At 43.3% G+C, this 18,027-nt stretch overlaps 1 protein-coding gene and 1 long non-coding RNA gene across 20 annotated transcripts in view; one reads left to right on the top strand and one right to left on the bottom strand.

The window, feature by feature from the left end:
- LOC123280126 (uncharacterized) overlaps nt 1-18,018 on the top strand; it is a 163,000-nt gene extending 144,982 nt beyond the window's left edge. For all 9 annotated transcript variants that reach the window (XR_011497334.1, XR_011497338.1, XR_011497333.1 and 6 more), the window contains one exon: nt 11,490-18,018. This is a non-coding gene — a long non-coding RNA (uncharacterized lncRNA). The remainder of the gene's footprint in view (nt 1-11,489) is intronic.
- The window catches only part of TRPM3 (transient receptor potential cation channel subfamily M member 3), a 797,927-nt gene that overhangs the window by 55,406 nt on the left and 724,494 nt on the right, over nt 1-18,027 (bottom strand). For all 11 annotated transcript variants that reach the window (XM_070495625.1, XM_044756724.2, XM_044756721.2 and 8 more), the window contains 3 exons: nt 11,466-11,594; nt 6,469-6,720; nt 525-699 (listed from right to left, as the gene is read on the bottom strand). In XM_070495625.1, coding sequence (XP_070351726.1) covers nt 525-699; nt 6,469-6,720; nt 11,466-11,594 — 556 coding nt within the window. The remainder of the gene's footprint in view (nt 1-524; nt 700-6,468; nt 6,721-11,465; nt 11,595-18,027) is intronic.

The following is an 18,027-nucleotide window of genomic DNA, read 5'->3' as shown; positions in this document are numbered from 1 at the left end:
CAATAGCACATAATTTAAGACAGTGGGAAAAGGAGCTAGAGAATAGTTTCCATTGCAAGGAAAACACCACGCAGATGTTTGCCCTCACTCTTGAATTCTGATGGTGAAACTGAGAATCGTTTATTTGTTCTGAAGTCAAACCCAAGGAATTTATTTTTTAAAGCTGGGGGCTGGGGTAGTGGTGGGGGGTAGCGACATAATATATTCCTAATATTGAAATATTCAACACATGGCCCTAGGATTTTGAATCCCTTTTCAATGGTTCATTTCTTGATCAAATTTGGCACACCAGATATTGATTTATGCCACAGAAAGGACATACCTGAAGAAACACCTGAGGACTATTTTTCTAAAATTGTATATTCACCTTCTGTAATTGCTTTTTTCCTCCAAGATAGCAAGCTAAGAATCGGTCCTCTATCTTGAGCCATTTATTGAGAACAAACAAATGCACTTAGAAAAGACAAGACCCAATTGAAGTTAAATACCTGACTTTGGTGTATGAGAATCATAAACTTGCTTACGGTCTATCTGGTCCGCAAACACTTCCCCATAAATCATCCAATAGGGCATGTAGAAGATGTTCTTGGCCAATTTCCATGATGGCTCCTCATTGGGAAAGAGAATGGCTTGCCTGGCGACCCCAAAACTCATCAGCACCACCAGCATAATGATGACAAAGTACATCATATCTATCATCTGGAAGGGTGGGGAAGCAGAGGGAGAAACAAGAGGAAACCAGTATGATTGAGTGTTCCTAGGACACGGACATTGACGGACACCTTTGAAGGAGGTTCACTTTTGAGACTGCTGATAGTTTAGATAGAGAGCTGTGTCCAGGTAAGAGGACATTTGGTCTACCGAGGCCAATGTCCAGAGAATCTTATCAGTAACTCAAAAATCATTTAAAAAACCCCCCAAAAACAAAAAAACACAAGCACAGTAGAACTCCTTCATTTTCCATTGCTGCCTGTGGGACCCAGTCAAGACTAGCATAGGAGTCAAATAACACAGAGGCTTGCATTTCCATATGAATGCAGTACTAACTTTTTCTCTGCTCACTGGGGAGGCAAATGCCCTCCTTGGGTCTCTCTTTTTTGAGCAAAATTAGAATTGGGATAGTTGAACTATTTCAAGAACTATTGAAATGCTGTAAATTCCCTAAGTTCTGAAAGGCTAATGAAGAGTTGGAAAGCTCAAGAAAACAAGCATTTGTAAACAAAGCTAGGACAACCTAAAGATCTATCATATACCATCTTATTCTTGTGGCCCCACCTCATTGAATGGTATTCGACCACAAACCAGTCTCTCAGAGAACCACTCTTTCTGACTGACTTTTCCTATCAGGGTACGTATCCTATCACAAAGGGTGTTTTCATGGGGCCTTAGAATCAGGTTGCCTAATGGCCCATTCCTGTGCCTGCTGTTGAAATGTTGGATTTTCATCTCGACATGTTTATAAAATTCTCTTAACTCCACTCAAGTACAATGTTGACTCTTGTTCTACTTTACTTCTTTTATTTTTTATTTTTTTGCTTGTTTTCATGATACACGTTATCTAGGATCTGTTTCACCTATGCCAAATTACTTTCCTTTTATTACCGAAAATAGATGAGGATGTAATAATTATTATTTTGTCTGGCCAGAACCCATTGCTTCTTTCCTTTAGAAACAGTTCCCACCCATTTTGGCTGCGAAGGTAGGTGACTTTTCCAGGCTAGGTTAATTGTGGTAGCTTACCCTCTGCCAACAGTGATAGGAGGTAGGCCTGTGACACAAGACAGGCCAACCGGAATCCTTTCTTTGGACTTTTTTCAACTGAAGCTTGGAGAGAGAAGCTCCCTTTCTCTCTCTGTAATAATGTGAATTCAGTGTCTGTGGCTGAGTCGCCCACTAGTGAAACTGATCAGAGAGAATGAAGCAGCTATTCCAGAGAGAGAGAGAGCATGTCATGATGTGATTGAGGGCCTGGTTGCAGTAGCTCTTAAGCCCAGTTCCATCACCTCCTGCTATAAGTCAGTATCTCCCTCCTGGGCTTAAATTTGTTGGAGATTGGTTTCTATCCTTTGCATCAAACAACCTAATACAGAAGACTACCTTCTCTTGGATTTCAAATTTCCTGAAGGGATGCTTATCCAGAGAGAAAGACTAATGATAATGTTATCAATGATAATGAAGACTTTAAATTAGTTTTAAAATTTTATTTTGAAGAATACATTCCATGGTGCCTATTACTGGAATTAAAACATTATAGGCTTTCTGTATGCCTTAGGACACTGGGGGCTCAATATATTTTGGGTCAATGAATTGACTTTCAAGTCAACTTCAAAATCCATCTCTCAAGTACTGTCTGAATTTGAAACTAAGAATCTCTCAAAATTTGACATTCACTGATATTTGTTCGCTGTTCTTAAAAATGTATGCTAGTTAATTAGTTATTCCTTTCACAATTTAGTGGCCTCAGAACTCTCTCAAAAGTGAGCAAGCCAACTGTCTTGAAATAGTTTTATAGGAAACATGGGTCTGTTTTTCATCCTTTCTCTCTTTTTCATTTTGTAAAATTCTTTGGTCATTTATTTACAAAAAGTTATATCAATGAAAAAACATGGGTCCTTCACGTTGTGTTTATTTAGATTGATTAGGAAGTGGGTGGGGAGCGGAAGGTGTGTACTCATGAGATTTGGAGGCTAGTTTGACCCAAGAAAACTGGGCCAGTAAATACAGCAAACTGTTCTAGTTTAACTTCTCAGGACTGCTTTCATTCAGATTGATTGTGGTATCAATCCAAAGGGTCAGAACAAAGAAGAAACAATGTTCCCAAACACCCGACTTCATGTACTTCAAAGAAGTCTTAGCTTCCAAATACCAAAATCTGATAGAGTGGAGTGCAGAAATAGAACACTATTAGTGAGAACTGGGGCGGCTACTTTGGTTTTTAAAGCTAAATTGTCCAGTTGGTTCAATGTTAAGAGCCCCGATTCTGTCTTGTTCTTGTAAGCATCCTCTGATTGTGTTCTGTAGTGGAGGATATATGTTGCAGTGGTTTTAAACAGTGTTCTCAGGTGTCAGACTACCTTAGTTTTCATCTTGGCTCTGCTAGTAAAAATAGCTAGCTGGTCTTGTGCAAGTTGCTTAATCTCGGTTTTTTCGTTTTCAAAATGAGGATAATAACAACAATAATAATGTATACTATTTTTGTAAGGATTAAATGAGGTAATAAGTGAAACAACAATGTGGGTAGTTTTCAGTAAATGTTAACGTATTATTGTTGTTAGAATTGGAAAGAGGTCAGGCTGTGGAGTCAGATGGACAGGAGTTTGAATCCTGCCTTGGAATATAAAGGAAGGGGGTCAGGGTTCCATTAAGTGATCCTGGATCTAAACATCAGTTGGAATCATACTTGATTAGTATTGTGCAGAGGTCTCAGCATCTGCCTGTCCCTAGACCTCAGGGCATAGTGAGTGACTCGGCTGTTCAGTACTGAATAGGGACGCTCGAATGCTGAGAGGCTTTCCATGTAATCACATCTGGGCATATTTTGTTAGCATCCAGCCTGGCAGTCCATCTGGCTCACTGATAAATTCTATAGCCATATTTTTACCTACCTTCTGGATCAGTGACTCAATTATTGAACTAATTATCTTAAAAGCCCCATGAAAGAGAACAAAGCCCCCAAATATACTCATTTTCTACTTATTCTTGACTAAGTCAAGTCATTCATAAGTTAGAAGGTAGAGAAAATGCAGTTCATCTCTCTTACTCACTCCATAGTAAGGTTTCATTCTAGTCAAAACTGGAGATAATTATGCCATTATTAAAATGATAGACATGGATTTTAAAATAATCTTGTGCATTAGTGTGACTTTATTTCTAGTATTTAAATGCCACCCGTTTTTAAAGTAATATATTGGATTTGTTTGAGTCTTTTCAGATTTTATTTATTGAAATAAAATAAGGTAACAATCAATTAGAAAAAACAACCAATCAGATTATGTAATTGCCTAATGTAGTGGTTCTCAACAGAGGACAATTTTGCCCCCCAGGGAACATATGGCAATGTCTGGAGATGCTTTTGTTGTCATAAGAGTGTGTGTGTGTGTGTGTGTGTGCACCATGCATACACTACTGGCATCTAGTGGGTAGAGGCCAGTGATGCTGCTAAACATCCTACGATGCACAGGACAGGCCCCCACAACAAAGAATCATCTAGTCCAAAATATCAATAGGGTCAAGGTTAAGAAGACTTGGCCTAACTTTGCAGCTGTTACAGTTCTTCCCTTTCATTGGGTCCATTTGAGAATCTCATGGAAGCTTGTCCTCTCTGTACAGAAAATTCATGCACCCACACATTTTTATATATAAACTGGGTGGAGGGTTCACAAATCCTCTGTCCTAAATCTCTTCCACAGACTCTAAGTTGAGACTCTCTGCTTTTAGACATAGGAATTTTCAACACAATCTCAAATTCATTACTAAAGCACAAAGAAGATGAGATAAGAGGCAGTGTAATAGGGTAAGATATACGTTTTCTTCCCTGGTCAAACATCCCTAATTGAACAGGGTTTCAGTTTTGGGTAAGTAACTCAAGCTTGCTGAATTTAAGTTTTCCCGCTCTGGAATGAGCTTGGTGAAATTTCCCCTAAACAATGTTTGTGTTATAAATACCCAGCTTTTGTACAAAAGGATTAGGAACAGAGCAGAATAAGTATGCTCACCAATCTTCCCTTTTTTCATTGTATTTTAACAAACATAATATGAACATAATGATAACAGATACAATTTATCAACTACCTACTATTAGCCAGATACGGTTGGCCATTTTAAATGTGCTATGTCTAATCACCAGCACAACCTTACAAGATATGCATTTATTATTACTACTTGGTAATGAGTAAACTGGGTCTCAATGGGGTTAAATTAACTGCTCAAGGTCTCCTAACTCCTTCCTTTTGGATTCAAATTCTCCCTCTCTTTGCATGAGTTAGTCAGTGCTTTTGTAGAAAGAGTCTTGGTTGTTTAGAATTTGTTTCAGTAGAGCTACATACATACATACACACACACAACAATAATAATAAATCTTGATTTGCTGACTGAAAGGTAAGCAGCAATGAGGTATAAGGTAAAACTTGAGTGAGAACGATAATAGAATACTTATTGACCAATTGTTGGTTTCAACAGCTCATGCAATGGGAGTGGAGTGGAGGTTATTAGCAAAGAGGTTTTTCAGTAAGAGGTGTTTGCCACAGGAGGAAGGGTGTGCTGGACTTGTCCACATATGTCCTGCAAAGGTTAAGTAAGGGGCACACTTAGAAAAGTGGGTAACTGATAAAAAGCACCCAGTTTCTGAGCATCAGGCTCTGATTCTTCCTCTGGTGAGTCTGGAGAGGGAAATGATTTGCTTGTGCACTCCCAGGTTGACACTGATGCCATCCCTCCAGGGTTCAGTCTTTATGGAGAAAGTCTGGAAACTAGTGTATGATCAAGGAATATTAGAACAAGTCCACAGCCACTTGTGGAGAAGCATATTAGTCTGACACTTGGGATTCTTCTTTTAAAGAAAAAGATAAGTAGTAGAATCATTCTGGAACCTGGTTTTTAACAGACATCATTTTCCAGTAACGGAACAAAACACATGATATATTGATAGAGCTTAATGTTCCACTCAAATTCAAACTAACTCAACTCAACTCAGTTCAACGCAAATCAGATAAACTGTTTTTCTTCCCTTTGTGTAGGGAAAGACATTTTTCTAGAACTTCGTTAAAAGAAAAGAATCTGTTAAAGTCTGGAGTGGAGACCCACTCCTCTTCCAAGATCCAGACAAAATGTAACCTCTCTGTGAACCCTTCCCTGACCAACATTCTCTTTTCTATGTTCCCATTGTACTTTATACACATCTCTATTACAGCATTCTCACACCTTACGGCAATCAGTTCTCTCTTTTGCTCATCTTCAATCTCACGGAATGAACATCTTTCTATACCCAACTCCTAGTCCAATGCCCAGCACAAAATGGATGATGTTTATATATATTTCTTGGTAGGTGAATGAGTGAGTGATGGTTAATTCTTTTTTTTTTTTCTAAAAACTTATTAAGCCCCCTGGTACAAAGTCGTATATTCTTCGTTGTGGGTCCTTCTAGTTGTGGCATGTGGGACGCTGCCTCAGCGTGGTTTGATGAGCAGTGCCATGTCCGCGCCCAGGATTCGAACCAATGAAACACTGGGCCGCCTGCAGCAGAGCGCGCAAACTTAACCACTTGGCCACGGGGCCAGCCCCTAATTCTCCATTTATGTATATAGATGTAGTCAAACTCCTGAACACTCAAAAGGAATTAAAAAATAAAACACCCACAGGGCCATCTCAGTTAGACATTGCTGGCAGACCCAAAAGCATTATTTCCCTCTTTCTATTATAACCACTCCTCCTCTGAGAACTCACAACATAGACTCAGAGGACCCTGCTTACCATTTTTCCAATCATCATTACATATGGGCCCAAATACTTGTTCACGCCGAAGATGTCTAACAGACGGATGTACCAGTAAATGATGTTCACACAATAGATAACCCTTCCATCACTCCTGAAGGGCTGGTCTTGGAGACGAAGGATCATTCCAACAGAGAACAGAAGGATGGCTATGAGGTCTGTGACGTTCCAGTATTCCTGCAGCCACACCTTCACTTTCTGCAGCAACTTCCCTGGCTCTGACATCAGAATCTAAAAGGCAGGAAAGAGAGTGGGGTTAGGTCTGATTTCTGTTTATCTATCTTTTCAGCCCAGGCGGAAAGTGCTTGATCTGTTAACTGACGTCAGTAGCTTCTTTTGTCTACCTCTATCTACTCAAAGAATCTGGATGGCCTAAACTTAACTCAGTTGCTGAGCTAAGCTTAGGTCATCCAGATGCAAATATTCTAGAAGCAGACATAAGCAATAAGTTTGCTCTTTTGGGTTGCCTTACAATTCTAAGATACACATTAGGGTTTTTTTGCTATAAAATGATTGATTCCTAATATCCTGCAAATCTCCCCCAATCCTCTCCTATCTCAGGCAGCGGCATCACCATACTGAGTTACGCAGGCCAGTGATTTAGGAGGACTCTTCGTTCCTCTCTTTCACACCCACACCCTCTGCGTCAACATGTCCTATCACCTCTGTTTCTAAATCCAACCTAATCCAACCTCTTCTCACCACCTCTACTGCTGCCACTCTATTGGAAGCCCCATTGCACTTCCTAGATGATCGCAGCAGCCTTCTCACTGGTATCCCTGCCGCCATTGTTGCCCACCCAGCCTCAACCCATTCTCTGAGCAGCACCTAGAATGATCTTTAGAAACCCAAGCCATGATCTGCATAGTGGTAACATGGTCATATGGGTAGGTAAAAACTCATCAAGCTATACCCTTATAAGTTCATTTTCTTACAGGTAAATTATGCCTCAGTCTAAAAAAGAAAGAGACTTGAGAAATAGATGAACAACAACAATCAAAACTAAGGCAACTTATGATAATTGAATATTTAAGCCTTCTGATGGCTTCCGTTACAAATAAAGATCCAAACTCCTTATGGTGGCCTCATTTCGTGACCCACCGCATTCTCCCTATTCCCTACCATGCAGCCCTAGTGGTCTGCTCTTAAGCAAAACAAATCCATTCTGTACTCAGGATATTTGCACTTGTTCCTTCTGTGGGGCATGTTCTACTCCCAGATCTTTACATTTCTGGCTCCTCTTCATCCTCAAGGTCTCCACACAAATTTCCCCTTCTTAGGACAGCCTTCCTTGACCACCCTCCCTGCAGTGGTCCCCACATCCCCAAGTCACTCGCTAATACATTAGCCATTTTGTTTTTTGAAGATTTTATCATAATAGGAAAATATCTTTTGTATGCATGTATTTGTGTATGTGTATTTCTGTCCATCTAGCTATCTTTCTAGCTCTCTAGCTATTATCTGTCCACACATCCCTCTCTACATCTATCATCTATCATCTGTTTCCATGAGACTGTAAACTCTGAGGGCTGACCCTTTGTTCTCTAGGGCCTATTACGAGACACTCAAAAAATATTTGACTGACTGATTGTTGCATAGACACCTCACTGCAATTCTCCCGGCCCTTGTGTATCTTAACTGCTGGGCAATACTCTGAACTGCCTTAAATCTAGAGGGGCCTCTTTGCCGCCACACACTTTATGAAATGCACAGTTGCATAGTGGGAGTTGCCAGCCGTCTTGCACCACAGCCTGCCCCGGGGTGTGAGGGGCCAGGCGGACAGTGTAGTGAGGCTATGTAGCAAGGCTACCTTCATGACCCATCTGTGTTCACCTCTGAGATTCTCATCTCTTTGAGCCATGACCCCTCCCTCCCTACTCAGGACCTCTCAAAGGAGAGGAGAGCAAAGACTGGGGAAGGGTCTAGTCTGTAGCTACTTATTTAAATCCTCATGTCCCTTTAATGGTTTCCCTGGGCCTGAAATATTAAGGAAGGGAGGTCTTAATAAGTCAAGACTAGGGCTTGGAAGGCTGAGCAAGATACCAGGAGCCACCTGGTAGCCCCCTTCTTCATCCTCTGTAGTCCTCATTCCTAAACCCTAGCCCTTAGCATGCATTGGAATCACCTGGAGGTGTGGTAAAAACACAGACTGCATCCCACTCCAGAAGTTTCTGCTTCAGTATGCCTAGTGTGGGGCTTCAGGAGTGACACTTCTAACAAGCTCCCAGGTCATGCTGGTGACCACAGGTTGAGAGCCACTGTCCAACCCATCAGGAATTCCCGCAGCTGCTGTTATCCTGATGGCTTCTGAGCCCCGGCTCTGCCTTACCTAGGCAACAATCTGTGCGTGTGTGTGTCTGTGCGTGTGTGTGTCTGTGCATGCGTGTGCGTGTGTGCACGTGCCCCCAGGGGGATGGGAAATACTTCAGAGTTTCTCTAACCCTTTGCCCACACTTTCCTAAAACTGTTAGACACAGAGGTTTTTAGTACAATATTTTCCAAATAGTGAAAACATTTTTGTGAAATCTCGACACAAAAAAAGAGAGAAAAGCAGAGTGGTTCGGGGCGAAGCAGGAGTGAAAAGTGAAGTCCCCACCCTGGGCCCCTTCCCTTCTCCAGCCAGCCCCCCGGCTCCTCTCTAGGCTCCTGGGGCCTATGAGGAGCATCACAGCCTGGAACCCACCCGGGCTGTGGGAAGAGAGGGGGGCCCAGAGGCGGATCAGTCAGGTTTAAGTCCCAGCTCTCCTTTTCAGCTGTGGGTTATGGAAAATTGCTCAATCCTTGAGTCCCAATGCCCATACCTGTAAAGTGGGGACGTCATAACAGCCGCACCATTTACCTCCCAGAGTGGTGGGGAGGAGGCCCCACATGAGATAACGTCTACAACGTGCTGTTGTAAACCGTTCCATGAGATTAAGGGATTACCGAGCCTTGTTTTGGTGACTACACGCAGAAGTATGTGGTGCTGGGAATGGGAGGGCGGCATGCGAAACCACAAAGACCTCCTTGTATAACCCTGGGAAGGCACGGAAGCCCACAAACTTTTCCATGTTTCCAGGATCTTGCGTCTGAGATCCTGAAGGAGACACGAAGGCAGGCCCTGTGGGGTCCTCCTCTCCGAGGGGGTTGAGCATTTCTTTAATGGGTTCAGAGCCCAGGGGTGGGGGGGGGGGGTGGTGTGAGGGGGTGGCCAAAGAGGAAAAGGTCAGACACTAAGTGGTCAGTGCCTCTCTCCCTCCCCACGGCTTCCTCAGAAGGGAAGACTCTTCGGTGACCCCCTGCTGACCCCAGCCTCCAGAGCCCTGCCCTCCCGGCTATTCTATGCCGCCTCAGGAGAAATGGATATCCAGGCCTTGAGGTTCCTGGCAGCCTGCCTGCTTGGCAGCCTCTTCCAGAACAGTCTGTGGAGTACAGACTGCTCCCTGTCTTCTCCAGTCCCTGGAGAGATTCCAATCTCCCTGCTTAAGTCTTTCCCTTTTCTGCGTATCATGGGGAAGGAATATGCATCTGGGCATTCAGTCACAAGAGCGAGCTGGTGCTTCCCAGCAACAGTGCCCTTAGCGGTAGCCGGCCTCTGTTCTCAGAGAGCTGCACAAAGACCAAAGCAAATTTATGACTGTTTTTCACTTTGCAAACTGGAAATCCACAACAGTGGTCAGGAAGTAGAAGGCACTGTGAATGGGAAGACCTAAGTGTGGACAACTAGTTGGAACAAGGAAAGGAAAGGCAGCCATTAAAAAAAAAAAAAAAATCCAGTGCCTTATAAAATGGGACTAGTGTACCCACCTCCAAACTCTCAGGAGGGGGGCACGCTGGTTAGAATTTAAATGTCCCCGGTGCAGTTTAAAACTCAAAAGAAGGGCTCCTAATATATATAGAGATTTTTTTTTTGATTCCAATACGATGGCATCTAATATATACTCTACCTACTTCTATGGAGAACATTCTAGAGCTAAAACCTAAGATGGTCAGAGCCTTTTAACCTGTCTTAGTATTGAAGGCAAGGGTGAACTTGTGGATTCGTGGGAATCTTCTTTTCTATGGAGCCCAATATATTTTCCCACTCACTGTAGTACAATAAGTAGGATTGTTCCAGAGCTCTTGAGGGTGCAGTGGACTTGACAGGGAGCAATTCTTCCAGAGACTGCTTCTCCTGCTGACTGTGGCTCCAAGGGGAAATGCAGAGGAAATGGCACTAGCACGCAAGCCTGCCTTCCCCGAGGGCTTTTCTCTCTGGGAACGCGATCGCGTTGAGCAGGGCTGCAGAGCCCTCTGGTGGACCGCTGCTTGAGCACATTCATTTTAGCGGCTCTGAATCTGATGGGCCCCTGAGGCGAGATCTGACTTCAAGTCAGTCATATGGGGGTGGTGTTGCGAAGGCTCCTTTGAGGCGATGGGGGTGAGAGGAGAAGAGAGGGAGCCACACGCTTAATCTGCAGGATGAGAAATATGCTCAGTTCACCCCGGTGATGCCTTGGGCTGGTGGAGAGGCTGGTGCCCAGCAGGTGCATAATAAATGATAAGTAGGAATAAACCAGAGAATAAACTAATGAATAAATGCACAGCTCCTCCTAGAGAATCCCAGGAATGGGTAGACTCTGTCCAAAGAGACCCAGAGTAAGGGATTGCAATGGGAGTTCAAAGTCAAAAAATTTTAAAAGTCACGTTTATTGGGAAGAGGAAAGAGAGGTGTAAATTGCACTGAAGACAACTGGAGGATTTCTTGTGGCACGAACTACGTTAGCAGAAAATAGACTAAATCCTAAGCAGGCATGGAGTGAAACCCGACAAACAGCCCTGTAAACCTCCCCAGGTTTGTCCGCAGCTCTGGAAGCCGAGTCCATTATGTCTGTGGCAGAATTAGAGAAAACAGTTTTCCGGCTTAATTTGGATCCCAACCGTCCCTCTCTCTCTTCCACCCACAAATGTAACTAACCATTGTCCTCTTTTAGGTTCTCTTTTATGAAAGTGATTACCTCTCTCATCTTTTCTATTCCCAGGGTGAAAATATAGGAAATGACGATCCATTCCTGGGTGGAAGGCCAGCGCTCCATTTTCACCAACACGATATAGTTGAAGAGCATCAGGTATCCGATGTATGCCAGCTGTAAGGAAACACAATACAGTGCCCTGGCTGCTCAGACCCGGGAGTCCTGCCCTTGGGCGAGGCCACTGCACTGCAGGACAGAACAAGGTCAGCAAGCAGGACTTAGAATTCCTGATGAAATGAACTTCAAAGTTCTAAACTATCAAAAGAACAAAAAAAGACTAATATTTGAAATAATTTGATATGCAATCTTCCTTTTGACCCTTACATGTGTCTCTGGGTCCCCGTCCTTTGCTGGTACCTATGTGTCAGGATGCATCACCTTGTTTTGCAATTACTCAGATTCTCGTGTCTTCCTGGCCAAAAAGGAACCCTCTTCTCTCAGAGGCTGCTCTTGCTCCTGCCTGAGCCTCAGGTTCTTGAGCTAGGGCAGCACCATGGATGTTTGCCTAATGAATGCCAGGTAGATTAAATGTCTGTGAGAAGGAAAGGATGACATGTTATACTTGTAAATTGGTCAAACCAACATAAAAATATCCCGGACTTTATCTCAAAGCCCCGCTTTAATTCTCTTCTCACTTAACGTCTTCTTTTTTTCTCCTACCTTAACGTGCTTGGCATGGCAGTGCCCTGAGAGGGTTTGGCTATTTTCCATTATAACACCTTCCTGCCCTATCCAGGCTGGGATATTCCCTCCTGGTTTCTGCTTCTTGGAAACAAAACAAGAGAAGACAAAGCAATTTATAGAAAGGAATGGGTGTGCGTGGCCCACTGGGGCTTGGAGCAGGGTTTCATCCTCCTGAGGCTCCAGTACCCAAGGTTGAACCCTGATGGAACTGGCTGAATTGCTGGGTGTCCCAGGAAAGCTCCTCAGGGTTCAGCTTTGGTGACTGTCACTGGAGGAGTCAGGTATGTCTAGATGAGTGGAGTATAGGAGGGCAGGTGAGCTTCTGGCATAAAGGGCCGGGAGCCTCTGGGGAATAAATTCACCGTAGGAGAAATGGCATATACGTCAAACCTTCCCCAGGCAAGGCTTCAAGTGGAATAAGGCACCTGCTGCCTTTAGGAGCCTCAGGGGTCATGAGCAGGAACTAAGAGTGAGTTTATTCAAATGCCCACTCTTCAAAGCCCACATAGCAAAGAATGGGACACAGTGTGGGCAAAAGGATTGAGGCCTTGGGAATTCTGGAAAGTACAATATGACTCCGGAGCTCTGGAGGCAGCTTAGAAGGTGGAGAGAGATGCAGCCTGGCTATGAGATCCAAAGGGGACCTGGCAGCCCTACAGAGCCGGATTAACGCTGCTTTGTCTACTAATGGGACCACCCTCTTTCTGTCTTTCCTTTTTTCAAAAAATGAATGGATTATTATTATGAGTCAAAGGTATTTTCTGAGACCCTATTATGTTGACACATTTACTGACACAGTCATATAATTTCTCATCTCTTGAAGGGCAAACATTTGTCGGAGTTCAATGAGACCACGTATGGGAGTATGAGGGCCGTTCTGTGGATGCTGGAGGGCCCCAGGGCTCGTTCTCCACCTGAGAGATTTGCTCTTGGAAGCCCATCCCCTCAGGGACTGTCATTGTAATCCATGCCTCAGTTCCTACCCCTCCCGGTGAGGATCATTAGCACACTGTGAAAACCTCACCTGACAAGAGTCCACTCTACCTGAAATCACGTAGGAAGCTGTTTAAAATGTCATCTGGTTCCTGTGATTCCTGTTTCCCCTGACACCCTGGCATCCACTGTCTAGTCCCTGTGAGTGCCATATATTACAAAACACCGAGGAAGGACGTCAATGGTTAAACTCTAAAATATGCTCTCAGCTTCCTTCTGACCGGAAATCCTTCTCTCTTCCTGGTGGCTTCCTTCTGTTTGTTGGATCATATTCCATTGTTTCTGGGTGAAATGAATCTTGCTAACCGCCCTGGTTTTTATCATTTTACCCAGTTCATTGCAAAACATTCCAAAGTATTATCCTCTCTTGTCACATGGAGGCCCAGCAACACACCCACCATTCTTCCCGAACCTCTGCATTTTAGTACTGAAGCAGCTCCTCCACCTGCCTGTTTCCTCTGAATACAGGTCTAGCGTACTTGGTGCAAGGAATGGTGTTTGACGGAAGGAACATAGACGCAGAAGTCAGTGAAACTTGGATTCAAATCCTACCTCAAGTGCTTACAAGCTGTACCATTTTGTGTATATCACTTCACCTGCCTGGGCCTCCATTCTGTGAAATGAGGTGATTGCTACCGATGTTCTAGAACTTTTGGAAGGATCGGGCAGTGGAGGGGAGACACGTTTCTATCTCCTGACACAGGGTAGAGGCCCAGTGAATGGTGGCTAATATTATTACTCGCCTCTTTTTTCAAGAAACTTCTATTCCTCCTTTCTCCTCTTACCTCAGTCCTTCCTTCCTTTTGATCCCTGTTAACTATTCATATCTCTCCTCTTTCCTTCTTTTTAAAATTGCCCTCATTATGGCTTATGCTTCCTCCGTGGTCATCCTTTTCAGCTCCTGCCTGTTCTTTAAGTTGCAGTTACTCTATCATGATCTTTTCTTTCTATAATCAAGCCACAATATAATATTTTGGGACAAATCTCAAAATATGGGGTTCTGAAAATAGGCCTTTAAACACGTTTAAATGGCAAACAGAGACTGGCTGCTGTCTTGGAAGCAACTTATCTCAGAACTCACCAGCATTCGTGGGGCCTTGCTGCAGATTCCCTTAACATGCTTTAATGGTGTGTGTGTGTGTGTGTGAAAAAAAAAAGAATATATATATATATATATATACTCACAAATATATATTTTATGAGCTTGAACAAGCTGCATGTAGAATATCAACACTTTGAAAAGAAACACAACCTTATATTCCTATTTAAGTCACTGGAAATCATATAAGAATTTGTATTAATTTTCTTATATATTCTTTTTATAAACTTTCCATTAACCAAGATGTGTGACTCTTTAACTATGAAATGCAAGCCCAAAGCCTGCTGGAAGCCTGTGGCTCCCTGGTGGGGCTCTGCCATTCCTCACTTCTTCCCAGGCCTTTTCCGATGGCCCCTTGAGAGTGGAGGGGACACGTGGCGTTAGTAGAGGAAGGAGTCTGCCACTGCTGGAGAAGCCCAGAGCACACCCCCTGTCCTCTGACCTGGGACCACTTCGCACCTTGAATTGGCATCCTCTCCCGTTGGGAACATGAAACAGGCTATCTCACAAACCGGGTCTGGAAGCCAGTTGGATTCCTGCCTCCTTTCTTCTTGGAACAGAAAAGGGGCCAACCTGCTCCTCCAGACACTCACTAAGATATGGAAGTGAGCTTATGTGGAAATGAGGTGTGTCCTACCTTTTGGAACCTCAGGAGCGTAGAAGGGGATACTTTTGGAAATCAGTATGGGAAATACTCTTACAGAAAAGCACACAACCAAAAGCAAATGGGACCTTTGATCTAAAGCTGAATTTTATTGTTAAGCATCTCTGGGGATTTAAAAGACTGGCACTCCTCATCTCCTTTTACTTCCTTGAGGCCCGGGCTGTGTCAATAAATAAATGTGGATTTCTGAAAATTGTTGTGTAAACACAATCAGACACGACTGGAGCATCCAGTCTGATGGGTTGGCTGACCTAACCCAGCCAGCCGTGCAGAAGGGAGCTGGACACATGGGCTCTGCTTCTCAAAGAGGCAGCTTCGCAACCTGCTGCATATTATACAAGGAAAGCAGTGTGTCCCACGTTTCCTGGACCACCAGATTCACCTGGGAAGCTTGTTAAACACAGCCGCCCAGGCTCTTCCCTGGACATTTGATTTAGTGCATCTATGATGGGACCAGGAATTTCCATTTCTAACAAAACCCCTCATCATCATGGAAGTTTTGGAAATACTGGGCTAAAACCTCAGTCCTCTCTCTGAGGCAGTGGTTCTCAACCCTGGCTACTCATAACCACCCGGGACTTTGAAATATCCTGATGCCCAGGCTGTGCCCCAGACCAATGACGTCAGAATCTCTGGGGATATAACCCAGGTATCTGTTTTTACAGATAAAGATATAGATTAAATAGAACCCAAGTGTTATTTTTAAAGCACTCAGGGGATTCCAATGTGTAGTCAAGGCTGAGAACCACTGGCCAGGGCATTTGTGATTTAAAAACATTCTTGGCTAGCAGATTGCCTCAGCTGAATAAATAGGACTAGAGGAATTAAGGAAGTAAAATTAATACTGAACACAGATCAAGGGAAAAAGAGCGGTGCCTTGGAAGGATAAGAGAAGTGAGTTTATTCTAAAGGTGACAGATAATTCTTGATACTACTACTTCTACTGGTCTCTTTAATGCTCTAGATCAAGAGTCTGCAAATGTTTCTTGTAAAGGGCCACAGAGTTAATTTTTAAGGCTTTGTGAGCCAGACGGTCTCTATCACAAGTAATCAACTCAACAGTTGTAGCCCCAAAGCTGCCAGATTATATAGGTAAACGAATGAGTTTGGCTGTGTTCCAATAAACCGTTATTTATGGACACTGAAAGGTGAATTTCGTGTAATTTTCACAGGTCACAAATTAGTCTTCCTTTGATTTCATGTCAACTCTTTAAAAATGTAAAAACCATTCTTAGCTGGCAGGCCACACTCACAGTCAATGGGCAGGATTTGGCCCGTGGGCTATCGTTTGCTAAGCCCTGTTCTAGGTTGAGACAACAGAGGGAGTCTAGTGGAAGAGAAAGGATAGACATGGAGGTAAAATGCAGTAAAAGAATTATCTTGATAAATCTGTTGGATTAGGGAAAGTCTATATAAGGCACCAAGACCGTGCCTCACAGTCGATGTTCAATAAATGATATTTTATTATTGTTGGGTGGCTGGATGAAGAGAATGCTGACTATTGCTGTGCAATGGGACTAGCCTACAAATAACAACTGTTACATTTACATTGTGCTTACACGTTCCAGCACTGTGCTAAGTGCTTCACTTATTTTAACACATTTACTCTTCACTAAACCTTACAAAGTAGGTCCTATTATTAGAGTCATCTTAAGAAAACTGGAGACAGAGTGCTAAAGTAATCTGCTTGAGGTCACACAATAACACTAAGAGGCACAGACAGGATTTCTACGTGGGTTATCTGACTCCAAAGTCCACATTTGTCACCACTAAGGTTGTTTTCTGCAAGGTAAAAACAGCATATATCTGTACAAAACATACAAATAGAAATGATTCTTGCACACCTTAGTTATTTTTGGGGGAGAGAATTTTTTTTCTTTTTTTAACATTAATAAATTTGAATTTTTACTTCACTAAAAAAAATCTAATATTTGTTTTCTGATAATTTCTCATCCTCTTTCAAGACCATACTTTAAAGCAGTGGTTTTAACTGGTGGCAATTTTGCCCCACAAGGGGACATTTGGCAATGTCTGGAGACATTTTGGTTGGCATACTTGGGGTGTGGAGGGTGCTCCTGGCATCTGCTGGAGAGAGGTCAGGGAGGTGGCCAAACGTGCTAAAATGCACAGGACAGCCCCCCTACAAAGAATTATTCTGCCCAAAATGTCAGTAGTGCTGAGTTTGAGAAAGCCTTGTCTAAAGTCAGCAGTAACTGTTAACACACAGGACTCACAATAAGCACCTCATCTGGGATTTGAGTCATCTCGATCTCAGACTCGGATTATCCTGTTGCTGACTCAAGTGACTGCTGTGTAGCTGGTTGAGAGAAGGGCCAAAAATACAGACACGCTATCCTTCATCTGGCACAGTTCCTCTGTGGCTGGAGAGAAGCAGGCATGTCCTGAGCCAAAGCTCTCCTTAAGGTTAAAATATCATTGAAAGGTACAAGTAGAAACCCAACGGCGGAGCCACTTCTCCTGTATCAGGAGGCTGTTTCAGGGACTATCCTTCATCGTGTGGGCAGAAAATGTTTGCAGGCTGTGCTTCCTGAACAATATTTGCCAGGATTTGCTTCTTGTAGTTTTTGCTGCTTTGGTTTGCATGTTGAATTGTGTCACAGCAAGAAAGGTTGTCTGATGACATTACAAATTGGGAGTAGTTACACATTTAGGCTACCCACCTTTAGTGGGGTTACTTCTAACACTCTTCTCAGATCTTACTCCACAAAAGTACCCCCAGACCCAGGACTGGCATCTAACAGAAGCAACACTGACCGAATGTGCTCATCCATCCAGAACAGGAAAGTGTTTGATAGAAGGACATCTATTTTCCTGCTAGACTAGACTCATACTCATCTCACCTCTATTTCTGTTAGTTCTCACTTTTACCATGTCCTTTATTTTCTGCACAGAGGAGAAACGTAGAAGCTGTGGAAGCTACCTCACAAATCTTACAAAGCTGTTGAAAAAGCAAGGTCATAGAGCTTTCATTCCAGCCTGTATGGTCCTTATATTCTGACTCACAGAGGCAGCCACACAGGCGCACAAGAAATTGACATTGGCTCTTTGTGGCCATCTATTAGGAAGAAGAAAAGGAAAGATGCTTA

The sequence above is a fragment of the Equus asinus genome, chromosome 23 (genome assembly GCF_041296235.1).
Source record: "Equus asinus isolate D_3611 breed Donkey chromosome 23, EquAss-T2T_v2, whole genome shotgun sequence".
Classification (NCBI taxonomy): domain Eukaryota; kingdom Metazoa; phylum Chordata; class Mammalia; order Perissodactyla; family Equidae; genus Equus; species Equus asinus.
Note: the sequence above shows the minus strand (reverse complement) of the source record. Positions and strands in the feature narration are given on the sequence as shown.